The sequence below is a fragment of the Etheostoma cragini genome, chromosome 13 (genome assembly GCF_013103735.1).
Source record: "Etheostoma cragini isolate CJK2018 chromosome 13, CSU_Ecrag_1.0, whole genome shotgun sequence".
In the NCBI taxonomy this organism is placed as follows: Eukaryota; Metazoa; Chordata; class Actinopteri; order Perciformes; family Percidae; genus Etheostoma; species Etheostoma cragini.
The window spans coordinates 692,700-709,625 of record NC_048419.1 but is presented as its reverse complement, the minus strand read 5'-3'; the positions used below and the strand labels follow the sequence as shown (position 1 = coordinate 709,625).

Below are 16,926 nucleotides of genomic sequence, written 5' to 3'. Positions count from 1 at the left end.
CTTCACCACACTGTTAATTGACCCGTCACTCTGTCCGTCCTCTGTGCGTCCCATCAGACTCTGTGTCGACAGGCTCAGTGTTTGGCCGCAGCACCACTTTAAACATGCAGACGTCCCAGCTGAGCACCCCACAGGACACCTCCTGCACCCACATCCTGGTCTTCCCCACATCCGCCTTTGTCCAAGTGGCCAGCTCCAATTACACCAACATCGACCCCAACATCGACATTCTAAACGCCACCACTGGTCAGTACTGCTCCTTCATCTGTCTTCCAGTCATTCTTAATTCTTAATTCAGTGTGGCTCATCCTATTTTCTGGACCTTAAACAAAGTGACAGATGTCGAACAGAAATGTTTCCCCTTTAATGTTGTAGTAGTGTTGATGAATCCATTTTATCGATTAGTTGTCAACTATTAAATTAATCGCCAACTGTTTTGATAATTGATTAATTGTTTTGCTCCATTTTTTTACAAAACAAAAGATTTATCGCTTTACTTAAGATGAGATACTGATTCCAGCTTCTAAAATATGAATATTTTCTAGTTTCTTCTCTCCTCTGCAACGGTAAACTGAATATCTTTGAGTTTTGAACAAAACACGACATTTGAGGACGTGATTTTGGGCTTGGGGAAACACTGATCCACATTTTTCACCGTGTTTTGACATTTTTATAGATCAGACAACTAATCCATTCATCAGGAAAATAATCAACAGCTTAATCGACTATGAAAATATTTGTTAGTAGCAGCCCTAATACTTAGTGGATCTACATGAAGCATGGTCACTCACATTCTACACGCAGAAAATAGCTACATTAACAACGTCATGGCATGAAAAGTAAAAGCCAATGTCCAAATTAGATTTTCTGCAATGCATGAAATACATATGTTTGGCCATCATCATACAGACCAGAGTATTAAGAGTATTATAGATGCTTTCAGAGACACATGGAGTGTACCTAAAAAATAATCTTGCATCACTTGCAGACCTGTTGAGTGATTCTCCTGTTCTCCCCAGATGGGTCCGATGCTATCGGAATCTTTGACCTGCTGGACCAGGAGAACGAGTTGGTGGACCCAGACATCATCAACATCTCGCCCACCACTTCACCAGTACACTCCCCTGGCTCTCATTACCACCACGGAGGGGATGGCAGTAAGGTGAGTTAACATGAAGATGCCATACACTCACAGTAGCTTTGGATATATGTCCATTTCTCTGTGCGCTGTTAAATGAGTCAGAATGTACCAACATCAGATGGTCGGATCGTGTAATCAGTCCATACGGTACAACGTGGTGTGACTAACCTTGACTTTCTGCCTTGCTGCAGGGCCAGAGTACGGACCGTATGGAGTCTCATGAAGAGGTTCCTAACCTGCTGCAGCAGCCTCTGGCACTTGGCTACTTTGTCTCGACGGCTAAAGCCGGCCCACTACCTGACTGGTTCTGGTCAGCCTGTCCGCAGGCTCAGAACCAGTGTCCACTCTTCCTCAAGGTACACGGCCCTGCCCCTCTCACGTGTTTGTTTAGTAGGCTTCTCTTAGTGCTGCCTTTTTACACATGGTGAAAAAAATAAAATGTAGTCTAGTGGTTGAACTAGATAACTTAGAACAATTCATTAGATATTTTGCTGATTTAAATCCAGCTGTGTGTCATGACAGTGTATTTAGAGGAATGGTGTACGGCTTCCCTCCGTGGCCGCAGTGCTCAGAGCTCAGCCGAGCTCTGCTGAAATACTAGAAACGCACCACAGAAGTCTGCTGCTGGAGGGAAGTCACACTGGTGTGTGACTTCCCTCCAGCAGCAGACTTCTGTCTGCTGTTAAACACTCTGGCCACATAAAGATAACCGAGCTGGATTGAAATCGGCAGAGCATCCCTTTAAGGTAGGTCATAGGGCATAAGGGGTACAATTAAAACAAACCGTATGGATAATAAATATGTTTTAGGATGTCATGTCTGTAAAATAATCTCCATCCACACAAGCATTTTAGGTCTGTAGCAGAACTAATCTCCGTCCATACTAACACTTCTGACAGTATCACATGACCATTCACATACACTGGGTATATACATGTCTAACGTGACTCTGCGGTTGAATATCATGGATGTAAGTTAAAGTTACAGACTTTGGAGAAAGTAAAACATTGGCCAAAAGTAGGACCGCAGATTGATTAGCTTGGACTGACGGCGAGGTGAACTGTTAATGAACGGTGTGTAAGCCTACCTGATATCTGGTAACTGATCAGACTGGTTACCATGCGTCGTCGTTTCCAAAGGTCTCCGTTTCATTCTCCAAGACTACAACGCAACCCCTGAGTTTTCAAACTTAAATGGAGTCAACCGTGTTTGCCTAACCCTAACCCAACCAACAAAGGCAATGAGTACTAGCCAATCAGGGGCAGAGTGGAGCGGGTCATGCCCTCGCTATATAAGGACATGCAAATTTGCTGCTGGGAAACCTCACTGTGACGTAAGACTCCAGGAAGCCACAGCTCCCTGCCAAGAAATAGTCCAGCAAGCAACTCCCCATAAAACCACAACTGTTATTTTAAATATGTGGTTAATAGGTAAGCCATTAATGGACTGCGAATGTGTTCTGTAACATTCTCTAACTCTGCCCAAAGTGTTTTTGTGGTAACTGAACACTTTAAAAATGGTAGCTGGGTTTGGATTGGGTGGGCGGGCAGGTAGAGGCAGGCAGGTAGAGGCAGGCAGGCAGAGGTTCCTTTAATTTATAGATAGATGAGACATAACAGAAGGTTAACAACTTCGTTGTAATGCCATTGACACCATCTCTCCCCCTGTGCTCCCTCTCAGGCCTCTTTGCACCTACATGTGTCTTCAGTGCAATCAGATGAACTACTGCACAGCAAACACTCCCACCCCCTCGACTCCAATCAGACCTCAGATGTACTCAGGTAAACAACAGCGGAACACACTCTGTTACAAGTTGAGTGCACAAAATATTAGTACTACCCCGCTGACTGTGTTTTTTTTTGGGGGGGGGGGGGGGGGGGGGGGTTATATTGCAGATATTATTTACACTTAAAAAATAGTTTCTTGAATACAAATGATGACGATATACAAGTTTAAAACAAATATTTGTACATATTGATCTTTAATTGTTTTTATGCATCAAATGCTTTATTTGCACTAAGTTATTTATGCATTTTGGTAAATAATAACCCGAGTGTGTCATTCTATGCGTAACTCCAAATTACAGAGTGACTGCATTTCTTTTGAATGCCTGAACAGATTTGTGCTGGAGCAGTACAACGCCCTCTCCTGGCTGACGTGTGACCCGGCTACACAGGACCGACGATCATGTCTACCCATTCACTTCGTGGTGCTCAACCAGATGTACAACTTCATCATGAACATGTTGTAGCCAACAGCCTGTTACAGGGGGGATCAAGGGGACACAGTTCAAAGAAAAGGAAAGCAACGACTCCAAAGGGTGTTTCTTCAAGACTGAAGAAAACTGCAAGAACCAGACCAGCGGATGGAGCTGGATCCTGCACCAAGACGGGATTAGACGGCTGTTACTGGTTAAACAGTCCCGTCCCTATGATTCAAAGACATGCACATAGCGACAAGGGAATAAAGATGGGGGGGGGGGGACCAGAAGTTGAGTCGTAATTAATGAACGTGAAAGAATGACAGATTGATTGTCATGGTATGTAGCATGGCAGCACAGTCACTGGCCAGTCTGTAAAGGAAAGACAAGTCTGTCTGTAAAGTTATTGGAAGAAAAGGGACATATTTGATCAAGGAAAAAAACTCAAGAATGGATCTTTGGTTTTAAGACCTGAAATTCTTTTTTATTCCTTTTGGATGAAATAGTATCCAAACGAAATGCCTGCATCTTATTTATTGTAAGTTTTTTAATGTATAATTTGTCTTATTTCTTAACCTCTTTTATATATAAAAAATGGAGAAGGTTATATCACCTTCCTGCTCTAAAGCAATTGGTCTAAGATATATGTTATTGTCTTAATTAAAAAAACAGCCAGGAATAAAAAACCCATAAAAATGAAAGTCCCAGTAGGTTGCTTTTAGAGTATTATTTTTTGTAATGGAGACAGAATATTTGTATTGCCACAATGTACAGAAGAGTGAGAGTGGAGAATTATGTTTCATGCCTATGAGCATGAACAATTTACAGCAAAGCTGTAGCTACAGAGGACTTGTACAGCAATGAACTTCACTGTGTTCAAGTAAAGAGGTACATTGTTGTATGTAATATTTTATACCACACATTTAGACACAAAAACCAAACGGCAATATATATATATAAATAATTATATATGAACGCCATGCCAGCAGTTGGTGGTGTGGCTTCTGTTTTAGGAATAAAGTGCGTCAACTTATTTCCCTGTACTTGTGTTTATTGCTCTTGGGAGGGGGACCGTGATGTGCAATTGGATAAGGACCCCGATAGTGGAGAGGAAGAAGGACTATTGGCATCTCTTGGAGGTAACTGACCTCAGGTTTAACATTGGTTATGGATACATTTAGACCAGTTCCTTTTTACTTCTCTGTGAAAGTAAATGTGTGGTGTAAATGAACTTTAACCAGCCATGAATGGCTGCCCATTGGATATGCAGTGTCTGCACCCAGGGGAACATCTACTGTCTGGATTTCTCCTGTTCAGAGGGAAACTGTACTTTGACTATTGGAAAATCCATTGGTATTGCTCTTAACCATGCATATCTGCCAACATTCTTTGGCTTAAAACATTTGACCATTAAAATGTCTCTGGTCTTTTGAGTGTAGAAAATACATTCAATATTTAATAAAACCCTGAAAATGTACTTTCAGTACAGTGCCATGTTTTCTTTTTGGGAAATCATGGTTGTTTGCGGTAACGGTCCTCTTCTACTATACAGTAGGTCTGCAAATGTGCTACCACACTTACTATTTACAAGTGGAAAAGGCATTGGAATAACCCTGCATAATACGTTCTTACTTGTAAGTTGCTGAATTGCCCCGAGGTTGTATAGTAGCAGATGGCAATTCATTCTTTTGAGAATTTGCATCATTTTTTTCCTTGCTGTCAGCAGCCTTTGAATACACAGAGGTCGCGCTCTGTTTTCCTTCATCCCACAGCAACCGCTATTAATGTGCCCTTGAAAATGTAGGGATTTTTACACTGACATATTACTGACTGGATAGGTAAAAGTCTAGAATGTATGAGGTAAATCTTAATAGATACAGATCAAAAGAGACTTGGGATGTTTGTTTGACCTTTCATATAACTGTAAAACCAAGTATGCCATGCCACATAACATTTGAATATGATTTAAATATGGTTCTTTTAGACAATGCATTGTAAATGACCATTGTTTATTCAATGTCATTTCTGTACCTTAACCAAATATAGATATCAGACAAGAGCTTAGAAAGATTAGATACTGGTAGGTATGTTTAATTTTTTTAAATATATTAATGATGCAGATATGTATTTACACAGGGTAATGGTGTGATGTCGCAATTTTGGAAATATGTTGCCCCTATCCAAGGAGCCGAACAACTTCAAAATTATACTAGAGCCAAATTATGAAAATAAAATAGGTTTCCCATTATATTTCTATAAGGTGAATATTGGCCAGCCGATGGTTGTTACGCATCATGATGCAGGACCAGGGCAGGACCAGGGCAGGACCGGAGTCTGGTACTGCCTCCTTCAGTCACTGTCAGTGCGGGCAGTCAGCGCTGCTCCACGGTGCTGGCTATCGTTACACTTGTTTCCTCACTGTCAAAGTGACATAGTAATCACTGTAGATAAAGATACACTCCTGGTGGATGTGCGGAAACCATAATATCAGACAGAGCGTTACAAAGACATTTCCATAAAGCTACTGGGGGCAACAGCTAGCTAGGACACGCTTCTTTCTTTGCCATTGGTTTGGGACTCCCGGTCTGTAGCGATAGAGGCTGACGGTACACAACATAGTCCGAGGTCTGAAGGCCTCGATGGTGACGATTTACTCTTTAAGTATCATCCTAATAAGTGAGGTAAGATGATTATTTCGAATTATCGTTATTGTATTTACACTGAATATTTACACAGCAGAGACGGACCAGACAGCACATGCAAGTATTAAAGCTATCGCCTGCCAAGTTAGCCTAGCCTAGCCTAGCTGTTAGCTGGCTAATAGCATGCGAAGAGTCTATTGGGTATATCAATGCAATAGTGAATGAGTGTTATCTACTGCCCGTTAACGTTAGCTATTAGCAAGCGTTAATAGTTTGAGTTGGCTGTATATTACGATATTGCGTGTGCTCAAAAAATACATACTAAACATTTGTAAGTGCAAAAGTTAGTTATGAATCGGAATAATGTGTTGACTTGGGCAAACAGGTTAACGTTAAACAAATTCCACGCCATCGCTAGCTAGCTAACGTTACCGGTAATCGTAACAGTATTCACTAGCTAACTTAGCATTAGCACCACTAACGTTGGCGTTCGTTATGCGCGATAGTCAAATTAACAAACACATTAAGTTACTTATCAACAGAAGATTTAATAAGGTTATTAGTAAATGAGAAATAAATGCATTGCCACTTGGTGAAAGAGTTAGCGTTAACTCAGCTTCTTAAGTCAACAGAACTAGTTAAATGTCTGGCATTTTTAATAGTTCAGTAACGTTAGAGTTTATGTAGTATTTGATAAACCCTTGCATTAGTGCATCTTCTCATATCGTACAAGATGCTCAGACTAAAAGACTGTCCCATTTATTTGCTTATGAGACATTTGATTCTGCTTCTTAAATGGTCTGTTTGGCCTGTTCCTTCCAGGTGTAGTTGCAGAGAGATGGCAGACAGCGCAGGGCTGCAGTCAGTCAGCTCCTATGCTTTCGAAGCGATGCAGAAGGTGGATGTGGCCAGCCTGGCTGCCCTAAGTGACCCTGAGCTCAGGCTGCTGCTGCCCTGCCTGGTGAGGATGGCTTTATGTGCTCCAGCCGACCAGAGCCAGTCATGGGCACAGGACAAGAAGCTTATCCTCCGCCTGCTCTCCGGAGTAGAAGCTGTCAACTCCATTGTAGCACTTCTGTCTGTTGACTTTCATGCCTTGGAGCAGGATGCACGCAAAGAGCAGCAGCTCAGGTATATCTGAATTGTCTGTGGTAATATAGTTATTTCTACAGTCTAGTAATGATTAGAATTAACTACCTCTGTTTTTTTCATCAAGTCATACATACATCGCTTTCTTCATAAAAACTCAGTACAAGTGTTTTTCAAGAGCTCACGTGGAGTTAATTTTAGCAGTATACACAACGTGCTGTCTTGTCTGCCAGGCATAAGGCAGGTGGCTCTAACGGAGAAAGCATCCTGGTGTCACAGCTACAGCACGGCCTGACCCTGGAGTTTGAACACAGTGATCCCCTCAGGAGACTCCGTCTGACCCTCAGTGAACTCTTGGCTATCATGAATAAGGTACAGTCAGAGGTCCCCCAAAGGATTCAGTCAATCAAAGCACAATGACAACATGAATGAAGTTATCTCTAATGGTGAAAAAATGGCAAGTATTATGCCAATGAAAAAAAATAACAAAAAAAAGATGCATCATAACAAGAAAAAACAATAAAATGCGCTTGATGGCGAACTAAATTAGACAAATTTAATGTATAAAGGTTGTTATATAACGAATTTAAAGATGGTACTGGTTATGCCACACTAAAATACCCTGAGAACTAGCATTACACATAGGTTTCCAAGACGTTGCAGAAATGGGGGATTTTGGGGATTTTAGCAGCCTAAGTCTGAGCTACTACATTTTGTATAATATAAAAATGCAGAAGACACATCTTTCTTGCTTGAATGCAGAGAGACAGATTTGTCTAAATACAGAAAATTAAAGCATGAATTATTTAGTACACTTCTGAATGATTGAAAATATGTTAAATGTGGAAATGGGTCATGGATGTAAGAAACAAGTTTGCACACCTTCCTTTACTTTTTCATCAAAGCTTACGTTGGCATCAGAAATTATTCCCACAATTTGGGTAGCAGCTCTGACACTGATAAATTATATACTTTTTTTTTGTACTGCAATGGCCCTTCAGTACTTGCTTCTTCACCTAATAGAATGACTTGGATGATTGATCCACTCCGTCTGTTTTCCATTACCTTGTTATTTCTTAGGTGGCAGACTCAAACGGAGAGTTTTTCTTAAAGTCCTCTGAACTTTTTGAAAGCCATGTTTACTTGGATGAGGTCGCTGATGTCCTCTGCATTTTACAAGCAGGTACCCAACTCCTTTCATCTTCTTAATAGTTTTACCTAAAGGTGCTGTGGAAGTGGAATGGATCTGAATACAATGTATTTTGTGCACACATACTGTGTATGAGCAAACATAACCTGTATATTATGAAAAAAACTAATATTTCTGTAAAGCCAGCCTAGAAATAATCCACTTCAGTGATATTGTCCTCTGCAGTAGACAAGTTGTTCTCTAGCTTGCGTGTTTCTTTTTCTTTTTTCTTAGAGCTGCCTTCCTTGCTCCCCATTGTGGATGTGGCAGAGGCTTTGCTTCATGTCCGCAATGGAGACTGGTTTCTGTGCCTGTTGGTTGCCAATGTCCCTGACAGCTTCAATGAAGGTAATTCATCTGTCTCCCAACACTGAACATGCTGTCAGTGGATAATTTAAGATAGAGTGGCTGTTTAATTGCCTGTACTAGCTTCATGTGGTTAGTGAGTGTACCTGCTGTGGCAGAAATAAGGCTTTACTTAACCATAAAAGGTTTCTATGCTAGCCTCATTATAATCAAGGGAAGATTGCTAATGAGTCGCCATCTCATGTTTTCTTTCTGAGTTAGATGTTTCCCCTTTTATTTGATCCATGCCACTGGCCCAAGGATATATGAATTTGTCTTTGATTGATGATGAACATGTGTTGCTCTGGCTCACAGAGGTGCTTTGAGAGACTCATTACAGATAAAACTCGCTGCCTCCAATGCCACCTTATCACACAGAGGGTCATGTCTAAGTCAAGAGCTTTAGTGTGTGTTAATAGCAGTCAACATTAAGCAATCCTCTTGGCTTTGTTAAAGAAAAAGACCTTGTTTCATTGAATTGAAAGTTAAATAATTTGATTTAAAGGTGAAGTGTGGGAAATGAGTGAAATAATCCAGTGGTTGAAAACGGTAATAATTGCAGTGCATGCCATAGTCTAGGCCAGTTGTAAATAGTTGGCCTTTTAAATTGTTAGCTGTGGGAAATGTACAAGGAATAATGAGATAAGGCTGTTGAAATGCTGTTAAATCATATTTACAGGCAAATACATGAGTCATGATTCTACGGTTTACGGTATTTATGGAGAAAAATTACTTTGGAGAAATTATACAGTCTTACTGTGGAGGCCTTTAAGCAAATATGACATACAACATTAAAATGTGATGATTGAACAGTATTTCCTTTACATTTTTGGAAAATCAAATTCAGTGAGCAAGTTGCTAATAGCCTGATGCAAAGTATCAAAATAAACAAGTCATAGTACAGTTGTTTTGTTGTGTGCACATGTCTACCCTTTGCAGCATCTGGACACTGTAATGATCAAATAGATAGTTGTTATTTCACAGTGCCCAGTGAAGATCTCAAGCTTGCCTTCAGTTTTATTTATTTTTGACCCAACACCTGACAGGTAATTGATCCTAAATATGTTTTTCTGTCTCTGCAGTTTGTAGAGGTTTGATCAAGAATGGAGAGCGTCAGGATGAGGAGAGTGTGGGTGGTCGACGCAGGACTGAAGCCCTCAGGCAGCTCTGTCAGATGAACCCCTCACAGGCCCTCAACATCAGAGCTATGGTGGTCAGTCACTGACACTATTTAATCCATAAGCTCCCTTTGTGTATCTACTTCAGATGAGAGAATCCATCACAGCTGCTATATTCTGCTGTCCTGCTGCTATCCTGGCTTTATTTCATTTGAATTATGTTGTGTAAACTAAAAGTAACACTTGTTAACTTAGAACAATGTTTAGTATTTTGTCTGTTTGTGCATTGTCCTTTTATTACAAAATGTTACAGGATGTTTGTGTCGTGGTTTGCCAATAATTTGCAGAAACATGGTTGCAAAGATAAAAGAAGTATCATCTCAAGATAAGTATTTACTGTAACGTCATAAATTATTTGCAGTTTCTTGCAACACATTTGAGGCAGCGTAACAGACATGCCTTATCCATTTATGGCTCCTTAAAGGTCCAATGACATGGTGCTCCTTAGTGGTCCCCTAATACTGTATTTGAAGTCTCTTTATATAGACCTTAGTGGTCCCTAATACTGTATTTGAAGTCTCTTTTACATAGACCTTAGTGGTCCCCTAATATTCCAGCCACTAGAGCCAGTCCCCCATTGAGCTTTCCTTAGTATGTGTCTTTTCTGAGTCTGTAGCTTTTGAGGAGGAGAGGGGGGGGCAAGGTGGAGGGTGGGGGTGTGGCCTTGACCAACTGCCACTTTGCTCATTTGAAAGCCGTGATGTCTCTCTCTCATGGGGGGGGCAAATTCTCTCTAATGTTCTTTATGACTTCATAAGGGGCCAGATTCCAGATCGGCCCATCTGAGCTTTCATTTTCTCAAAGGCAGAGCAGGAGACCCAGGGCTCAGTTGACACCTATCAACATTTCTTGCCACTGGGGGAAGGCATGTTAATGTTAAAAAACCTCATAAAGGGAAATTTTCATGCCATGTGACCTTTAAGTGCTAAACATAATGGCTTTAAAGATTTTACATTTTTTTTATTTAATCTTCATTTAGACAGGTAAGTCCAGTTTCTTAAATGCAAATATTTTCTGGTTTCTCGGAAACTAAATTGAATATCTTTGAGTTGTAAATTGAATATCTTTGAATAGTGGACAAAACAAGACATTTGAGGATGTCATCTTGGGCTTTGGGAAACACCGATTGACATTTTTCACAATTTTCTGTCATTTTATAGACAAGAGAATTAGATATATAGATAGATTAACCGTCAATGGAAATAATCATTAGTTGCAGCCAGGCTAGGTCTGGCAATGCAAGACTAGTAATTTATAGTGGTCCATTATCCATCTTCGTCCTCTTATCCGGGGTCTGGTCGCGGGGGCAGCAGCTCCAGCAGGGGCCCCCAAACTTCCCTATCCCGAGCCACATCAGCCAGCTCCGACTGGGGGATTTATAGTGAGGTTCAGTTAATTGTTTAGCTTTCCGTCCCACAACTTTGTTTCACTCTCACCGCTCTTTACTCTGTCGTTTTCTGTCATCAGTAAAAATAAAAAAAAAAAACTCCTTTGAGACCCTTTTCCATTGGACAAAAGCCACGTTAGTGGGCGTTAGTTGGTTCTTTTGTCCAAAAGTGGAAAAGGTTACAGTTGGCATTCATTCCCAGGAGCAGTTACTCTGCAGTACTTACAGTTATTTATCGGCCCCAGCTCCAGTCGGCACCGATGGAATCATAACACCCGCGTGGGCACGCTATTAACGGCATAAAAGGCTTGTCGCCTCCATCGGTAACTTCTGCCACTAACCTCATCTCAGCTGCAAATTCTGTCCATCTTTGTGCAAGCAACGCTTAAACTTAGTTCCCAGTTAGTCTGCACACATTTGAAAGAGAGACAGAATAAGTGATGGATATAATATAAGAAGTAACCACCGTAATGTTTTTTACTGGCTCTGTTTAGCCCGGGGAATTTTATTCTCTGGTTATTTAATACAAACAGTCACATCATGAATGTTAAAAATGTTTTGTCTTTACTGATTTATGTTGTGATCCACTTTGTTATACTATCCCTGAAGGGAGAAATTTGTCTTCTTACTCAAGAAGGTTACAGCAGCATGTCAGTTATTGAACAAGGCCCCAGGAGGTAGTAGAAATTCATGGCCTTCCTGAAGAGTGTATCCGCAGCACTTGCATCAGCAGGACTTATACTCTACCAAAACATGTCCAGAGAAGGGTCTGATTAGCAGATAACATGCAGGGGCAAGTGATAAAAACTGCTGAAAATGATTTATAGCAGAGCTTAACTGATTAGTTGATTAACAGAAAGTTAATCAGCAACTTATTTGATAAATAATAGTCAAAATGTGTGCTTTCTCCACCTTCCTTTCCTCTGCTTTATATCATTGTAAGCATGCCATCAGAATAATTTACTGATATAATAATATAATTTACTGTGTGCTTTTTTTCTTCTTTTCATTCTGTTTATTCCCAGGTGGAGGAGTGCCATCTGCCTGGTCTGGGTGTGGCTCTGACTCTGGACTATAGACCAGATACACCAGATGAGGCAGTCAGTCCGCTTGTCTCTTATGTCAGCGGCCTACTACTGGGTACCAATAGCAAAGTCCGAACCTGGTTTAGCATGTTCATTCGCAATGGACAACAGGTAAGAGGCCAGGCACGACTCTGTATTGCATTAATATTGATTAATGAATTAGTCCTCTGCGTGAGGTGGCAAGAAAATACACACACACACACACACACACTTATATAATGCATTGCCTAGCACAGCATGGGACACCTCTATTCTTTTCTGTCATATCTTAAATGAAATTGTCCTTAACGTTTAAAAACAAAAGATGATAATAATGAAAGCATGCATTTTTTCATCTGCTGGCATTCCTGGCACTTTATGAAGACAGATTTTTTTCACAATCGGCTCTACAGAAAGGCTTCTCTGCATCATTGGGGAAATGTATTGTTCTGATCATATTTAGACAGAAAATTAGTTGTTAGATATTGTTGTTAATCAATTTATCATAAAGAAATGGAAAAAGCCTTCACTAGTTGGAGCCCAAATGTAAGCACTTGGATGAGAGCGCAGTAGTGAACTCATGCCTTTCTCTATGTCCTGCCAGCGAAAGAGAGAAAGCAGCTCTGTGCTGTGGCAGATGCGCAGACAGCTGCTGCTGGAGCTGGTTGCTATCCTGCCCCGCTCCCGCAGCACCCACATGCCCAATGACGGTGATATGGAAGAGGAGGCCAGCGCAGGGTACTCTGGCCTCAGAGAGGAGCACGTGGTGAAGGCCAGCGCTCTGCTCCGACTGTACTGTGCCCTAATGGGCATTGCAGGCCTCAGGTAGGCCAAAGTGGATGCAGTAGCCCTACTGATATTTGATACTTCTTTGATTAGGATTTTGATGTGTATTTCATTGTTTTTAGAGTTTGATTTTGAGATTTGGAAGCAAGTTTGTTGCCTGTTTTTAAATTCGAAATACTTTATTTTAGTGTTTAAATGTTTCACAGTCAGTGAATGTGTTTGGAGCATTGGTTTAATTGTAAAAAGAAGTTCACGTCTTTGAGATAATCTACTCAATGTGATCACTCTGCAGACCTACAGATGAAGAGGCAGAGCAGCTCTTACAGTTGATGACCAGCCGGCCCCCGGCCACACCTGCCGGAGTCCGCTTTGTCTCTCTGTCCTTCTGCAAGCTGCTGGCCTTCCCTACTCTGGTCAGGTACATAACGCTAGTCTCAATGACTCCGACTTTTAGACATCTTTGCCCAAAAACTGTTGGTTGGGATCACAAACCCTATTTAAGGGCGTTTTTACACCTGTAGTTTGTTTGCTTTGGTCTGAATCAGTTGGTGAGTTAGTTTGGTTTGGTTTCACACCTGAAAAAATCCAAGCATACCAAATTGCATCATTACAAATTGACACATTGATTGACAGCGTATCGAGACCACCTCTTCAAGTCTTGGTATGCTTGTTTGGGCCTCTTGTTTGGTCCTCTTTTTGTGCGCATCCGAGTGCGTTTGCCACGTTCTCACCTTCCCAAACAAATCCGACAACCAGCGGGACAGACTCTAGTTGGATTCAACCAAACTAAAGGCTGTCGTGTTAAAACGCCCTAACTCACAGTGGTCTGTTCTTTTGATTTTCTGCCAATGCAGCATGCAAGTAATTTGTATTTTAATATTGCATTGTAATAATAAGCATTATCATCTTTGTGTGTGTCTAGCACTCCAGAGCAGGAACAGCTGATGGTCATGTGGCTCAGCTGGATGATCAAAGAGGAGGAATACTTTGAGAGGTAAGGAGAATCTATCTACACTTTTTTCATGATTATGAGGCGATATTTAACAGGCATTACTGTGTGGAGAAACTGTGTTACTTAGTTTCCATGTTTCAACAATGGTGAGTACAATTTTACCAAAATCTGTCACAGTTAAGATCTTTATGACTTTTATGACATTAATAAATGTCTTAAAGGATTCAGACACTATTCTTACTATACTAAACTAGTATAGCATGTCAGCTACAGAATGTATTGACAACTAATAACATGAGGGAGAAAGGGTTAAACAATATGGCTCAGAATAAATAAAGAGCAGTAGAAGTTAAGTGATGAGTTAAATGTGGTAATTCCATGTCTGAATTGGTACTTTAATGTATGGTTGCTTTGTGTGTGTCCACTATTTGAAGGTATTTGAGGTTGCCTCTGTAATAATTTGTTTTTCATCAAAGTGGGTATGAATAAACAGTTTGTGACTAGTCCATAAAGCATACATGATCACAGAGTGTTACGGGACTTCAGGGGTGATTTAAGGGATACATGCTGATAGAAGAGTGAGTGTGTGTGCGTTGATGCAACTAGCATAATCAGTTTATTAAAATTCTGTCCTATAAGATGCAGGATTAATGACACTTTTCTCACTCACCTCCCATGCATATGTGTGTCCTCCTCCTTTCTAGTGCTGCAGGCGTATCTGCTTCTTTTGGAGAGATGCTATTATTGGTTGCCATGTATTTCCATAGCAACCAGCTCAGCTCCATTATTGAGTTGGTGTGCTCTACTTTGGGGATGAAGGTAAGGTGGGAGGGAGGCAGTGATCAATACATCAGTCTGGCTGACCAGCTACTGGCCCCACTCCTCCACTGCAGCAGTGGTGCATATAAAGACTATATCACTGATGAAACACTTTCAGCATACACATATAATCTACCAAGACACTCTATACCCTGTGGCCAATTTGCTGTTTTATTACTTATTAAGTGCACTATTGTTTCCTGCCTGTGTGCTAAGTAGTTTTCCTGTCTGAGTGTATTTTCCACTAAGATGTGTAGTGTAATTGGATTTAGAGACTGTTTGTTTCCACCCCTAGGGCAATCCTCTCAATTCGATGTTGCGCCTGCCATGTAGAATCTTTCTTATGAAATATGAAAGGAGGGAATTACAAAATACCAGCACAGTTGCCTGCGGGTTGTTTTCACTCACCGCAAACCTACCATTGTTGATGTTCTTTTTCTTGGCAATGTTCAACTTACTACAGATTGCCATCAAGCCCAGTTCTCTAAGCAAGATGAAGACTATCTTCACACAGGAGATCTTCACAGAACAGGTACATACAATGTAGTCCTAATGGACATTTTCTCTCTGCTAATTCCAGTGTTGAGTTATTTATTTGTATATTTGTGTTTAATTCTTAAGATTGTGTTTTCACCATTCAGAGCCACTGGGCTATAGAAGCTTATAATTGAACAACTTGTGAAAATGAAAAAAAAAAAGTAATGTAAATTATTTAACGCTACCCAGCTGTTTTGGGTTAAGGTATAAGTCTAAGACACATATATATCATCTCATTGCATATCATATATCATCATGTGACCTAGTCCTACGTCTGTGTATTTACTTGATGTATGATGCCGTCAGTCATGTTTACTCCCACGTATTTTGTTAACAGTAATTAGCGATCAAGAAGTTTCATACGTTACCATATTCTCAGTAAAAGAATAAAAGGAGCTTGTTAGTGAACCAAAGTTCTGCACAATCTCACTATAATGTAACATTGGACTATACAGAATTTGTAGGTGTGCTTTGTCTGTTTTCTATTGTTGCTTTTCAGACAACTTGTTTTTGGTTTCTGGTGTGTAGGTTGTTACAGCCCATGCGGTGAGGGTTGCAGTGACCAACAACCTTAGTGCCAACATCACAGGATTCCTCCCCATTCACTGTATCTACCAGCTGCTTCGGAGCAGAGCCTTCACGAAGCACAAAGTGTCCATCAAGGTAGGAGATGTGCACTACATGGCTCATTGATGAATGGATGACTAGCCAGGTCAAGTCAGTTTCTTTTTTTAAAATATTTTGCTGGTGCTGTCCTTGTGTGCATCTCCAGGATTGGATCTATCGCCAGCTCTGTGAGACGACCACCCCCATCCATACCCAACTGATTCCCCTAATTGACGCCTATATCAACTCCATCCTCACTCCAGCATCCAAAGCCAACCCAGAGGCCACCAACCAGCCCATCACCGAGCAGGAGATCCTTAATGTCTTCCAGTGCTCTGCTGGGGTGAGTCAGCCCAAGGGTCTCATGGGAACTGCAAAAACCTTAACCTTAACCTACAGTTAATGGCATTTGTGTTGTTGTTTTTTTGTGTGTTCTATAGTTTTACATATCCTTTTTTGTTAATATCTGACGGTCTGTGTGAGTATTTAAAGGCAATATTTTCTTAAATTACCAGAGTTAATAGTTTTGTTACCTCTCTTCAATGACAATGCTCCCTTTTAATATCCAATCCTTTTTTTTCTTCAAACTCTTTTGTATTTAAAAACAAGTCTTTTTTTGTTGCTGCAAATACAATTTTTATGACATCAATGTGTTAATAATGACTAATGACTTGTTTGATTCCAAGCATTCCAGGTTATACAGTGGATAAAAAAAGTCTACACAGCCCTGTTAAAATGGCAGGTTTTTGTGATGTAAAAAAATGAGACAAAGATAAATGTCAGAACTTAAGAGTTGGCAATATTTGCAAAGAAGAATGGGCGATATTTGCCCACTCTTTTTTTGCAAAAGTGCTCCAAATGTGTCATATCGCGAGGAAATCTCCTGTGCACAGCCCTCTTAAGATCACCCCACAGATGTTGAACTGGATTCAGGTCTGGCTGGGTCATTCCAAACCTTCATCATCTTTTGGTAAAGCCATGCTTTTGTGGA

At 40.7% G+C, this 16,926-nt stretch overlaps 2 protein-coding genes across 4 annotated transcripts in view; both read left to right on the top strand.

Moving 5' to 3' along the window:
• med13a (mediator complex subunit 13a) overlaps positions 1–4,374 on the top strand; it is a 76,007-nt gene extending 71,633 nt beyond the window's left edge. For both annotated transcript variants that reach the window (XM_034889562.1, XM_034889561.1), the window contains 5 exons: positions 58–246; positions 1,020–1,162; positions 1,333–1,497; positions 2,822–2,922; positions 3,260–4,374. In XM_034889562.1, the coding sequence (XP_034745453.1) occupies positions 58–246; positions 1,020–1,162; positions 1,333–1,497; positions 2,822–2,922; positions 3,260–3,392 (731 nt within the window). In that variant the 3' untranslated portion in view covers positions 3,393–4,374. The remainder of the gene's footprint in view (positions 1–57; positions 247–1,019; positions 1,163–1,332; positions 1,498–2,821; positions 2,923–3,259) is intronic.
• Positions 4,375–5,680: 1,306 nt separating this feature from the next.
• The window catches only part of ints2 (integrator complex subunit 2), a 22,895-nt gene continuing 11,649 nt past the window's right edge, over positions 5,681–16,926 (top strand). The window contains exons 1-14 of one of the 2 annotated variants that reach the window (XM_034890146.1): positions 5,681–6,022; positions 6,812–7,114; positions 7,306–7,444; positions 8,153–8,255; positions 8,496–8,609; positions 9,689–9,819; positions 12,197–12,367; positions 12,840–13,060; positions 13,314–13,439; positions 13,944–14,015; positions 14,678–14,792; positions 15,256–15,324; positions 15,858–15,992; positions 16,102–16,278. In XM_034890146.1, coding sequence (XP_034746037.1) covers positions 6,822–7,114; positions 7,306–7,444; positions 8,153–8,255; positions 8,496–8,609; positions 9,689–9,819; positions 12,197–12,367; positions 12,840–13,060; positions 13,314–13,439; positions 13,944–14,015; positions 14,678–14,792; positions 15,256–15,324; positions 15,858–15,992; positions 16,102–16,278 — 1,866 coding nt within the window. In that variant the 5' untranslated portion in view covers positions 5,681–6,022; positions 6,812–6,821. Of the gene's footprint in view, positions 6,023–6,805; positions 7,115–7,305; positions 7,445–8,152; positions 8,256–8,495; positions 8,610–9,688; positions 9,820–12,196; positions 12,368–12,839; positions 13,061–13,313; positions 13,440–13,943; positions 14,016–14,677; positions 14,793–15,255; positions 15,325–15,857; positions 15,993–16,101; positions 16,279–16,926 lie in introns of both variants that reach the window. The other variant, XM_034890145.1, reaches the window with a different exon arrangement.